The sequence below is a fragment of the Plasmodium cynomolgi genome (genome assembly GCF_000321355.1).
Source record: "Plasmodium cynomolgi strain B DNA, scaffold: 0061, whole genome shotgun sequence".
In the NCBI taxonomy this organism is placed as follows: Eukaryota; Apicomplexa; class Aconoidasida; order Haemosporida; family Plasmodiidae; genus Plasmodium; species Plasmodium cynomolgi.
Window position 1 is genome coordinate 1,970 of NW_004192689.1, and position 2,411 is coordinate 4,380.

At 26.4% G+C, this 2,411-nt stretch overlaps 1 protein-coding gene across 1 annotated transcript; it reads right to left on the reverse strand.

Moving 5' to 3' along the window:
• Positions 1 to 626: 626 nt before the first annotated feature.
• Positions 627 to 1,362, reverse strand: PCYB_001930 (hypothetical protein; the record flags this gene model as incomplete). Its single annotated transcript, XM_004227615.1, has 3 exons — positions 627 to 788; positions 909 to 1,214; positions 1,270 to 1,362. Coding segments are annotated over 3 exons (561 nt in total), but the record flags the coding sequence as incomplete, so codon positions are not given.
• Between the last annotated feature and the right edge of the window lie 1,049 nt (positions 1,363 to 2,411).

The following is a 2,411-nucleotide window of genomic DNA, read 5'->3' on the forward strand; positions in this document are numbered from 1 at the left end:
CAAATAATATCTCATGTTATGTCTCATTAAAATAATATGATCACACATAAAATATTTTTAATTAAAATATAGAGAATGAATGAAATATGAAATTTTCTTATTAATATATACCTCCATTAAATGTAATATCTATTCATTTTTCGAATGATGACTTAATGTACAAAGTTTATAGTTTTAATATTATATTTTTTGTTAATTTATAAAGAATAATTCAAATGATCATTCATTCGTTGTTATATGGTAAAAGTATTAATCGAAAATATTTCGTTTTATGTTTATATTTCAAGTATAAATTATATTTAGATGTATATATTTTTATCCTATTCTTCTTAATTTTTCTATTGATCAGTAAATTAGGTCATAAAATTCCAGCTTACTTACTATATCTTATGTTAATATCATTCTTCTTGTGTCATTAAATAATAAATATAATTTGTTCATGTGTCTTATCAATATATTTTATATAATTTTTTCTGTAGTATCATCGTTAATATATATTAAAATATGTTTTCCTTTATTATTTCTTTATATATAAGTATAATTGTTTGTTTATACATAAATTTCTGCTTAACATTGCTAATCATAATTCATTTGATATTATTATCTATTTTCATTTAAAAAAAAAATTACGCAGTATGATATCCTATGTAATGTTCTCGATCGTCGTTATTAGGATTAAATGATTCATGCTTTTGAGAGAATAATATGTTTTCTTCTTCATTTACGTTACTTACCTTATATTTAATCCATTCAAAACCGTTACGTAACCGACTTCCTAAGGGTGTAAACTTGTGTATAAAAGAATAATATGAAACGTATATAATATATTTATTTACTATTAATGCATATAGCAATCAATTATTAAAAAGTTTATAGAGTTGGAATGTTTTTATTAAAATTTTATTTACTTTATATAATAATCCAGATGTCATAGAAGGTACAACTACTCCCAGGAACACATAGCCAAATGTTTTTGTAGAATCAGATTTTTGTCCAGAAAATTGTGTAGGATCTAATAAACAATGATCATGTGAAGCTGCTTTTGACTTTTCTCGTTCTGAAATTTTTTTTTCACATTTTAATTTAGGTATCGCATTTTTCGGGTTGTAATATTTACATTTCTTATAAAAAACATCCTTCTCATATGCTTGAATATATAATTTCTTAAATTGTTCATATAGTGTTGATTTTTTTTCGATGTATTCTTCATATTCCTTGCATTTTTCATCACTAAAATCAGTTAAAAATTAAATTCATGATAATCGATACAATAATCATAAAGTTCTTTACGCTCTTTCCAGTTATCGACCGCAAGTACAGTTGGCGAACGCAGGCAAATGTCGGCTTGATCTGCATTGCGACCTGTAAAAACATGGCTTAAAATATTCTTAAGATTACCATAAGGAATAATAACTCCTCCTCTCTTACCTTGAAAATCTTCAAACAACTGTTCATATGTCCAAAGACTCAAAAGGTTACAATGCTGATCCTTCAAATCATCTTCATTTTCTTCTTCAAACATAGTTTTTAGGTATTTTACAAGGGTTGCACAAATTTTTATAATTTTTGAATCTGTGTTGTCTATTAAATTCAGTGATTTACATTTAACAATATGTTGTTGTAAGTCTTCATTTGAAAAATTCAATTTAGAATAGAAAATTTCTGATGGTAATTTCATTGAAGGTATGTTCATGGTTTAGGGTTTATGTTTAGGTTTTATGGTTTAGATTTATGGATTAGATTTTGGTTTTAATGGTTAGTTATGATGTATTTGTGAGCAAGTTGCGCTTTTTTAAAAGCAGATTGGGTTATATTTTTTATATTCCTCCAGGAAAGCCAAAAATAATAATTATAAACGTAAGTCAAAATGCGCGGTAATCTACGTTTGCATGTATTTTCAGATGAATAAAAAATAATATATTTAGTTTTAAAAATATAAAGAATTTCGGATTTCTAATGAACGTAAATATTATTTATACTGTTTTAAAAAAAAAAAAAATGATTCCCTTTTTTAAGGTAATTTTCAAATTAATACTGAGAATGCCAAGAGCTCAGCAAAATAAATGTATATGTATTTATGTAGGTACGATTCTGGCGGTTTATGTATGGTATATTTCTGGACCTTTTTTTAGCAGGGCTAGTATATTCATGGCGCGATGTGTTCTCTTTTCATTCTAGGGATGGCTTTTGTGATGTTGCTGCAGCGAACTAATTAGAATCACCCCCAAGTAGGTATTATATACATATGTAATAATTTGTATGCACTGTTGAGGGCATTTTTTTTTTTTCTACACGATGGCACGCTTTGATGAATGTGCTATTTTCCCCTCGTTAGTAGTTGCGCGCATCAGAGATGTCATATATTATGGGAAAAAAAATATTCTGCAAGATTATGCCATACAAATAAGGCG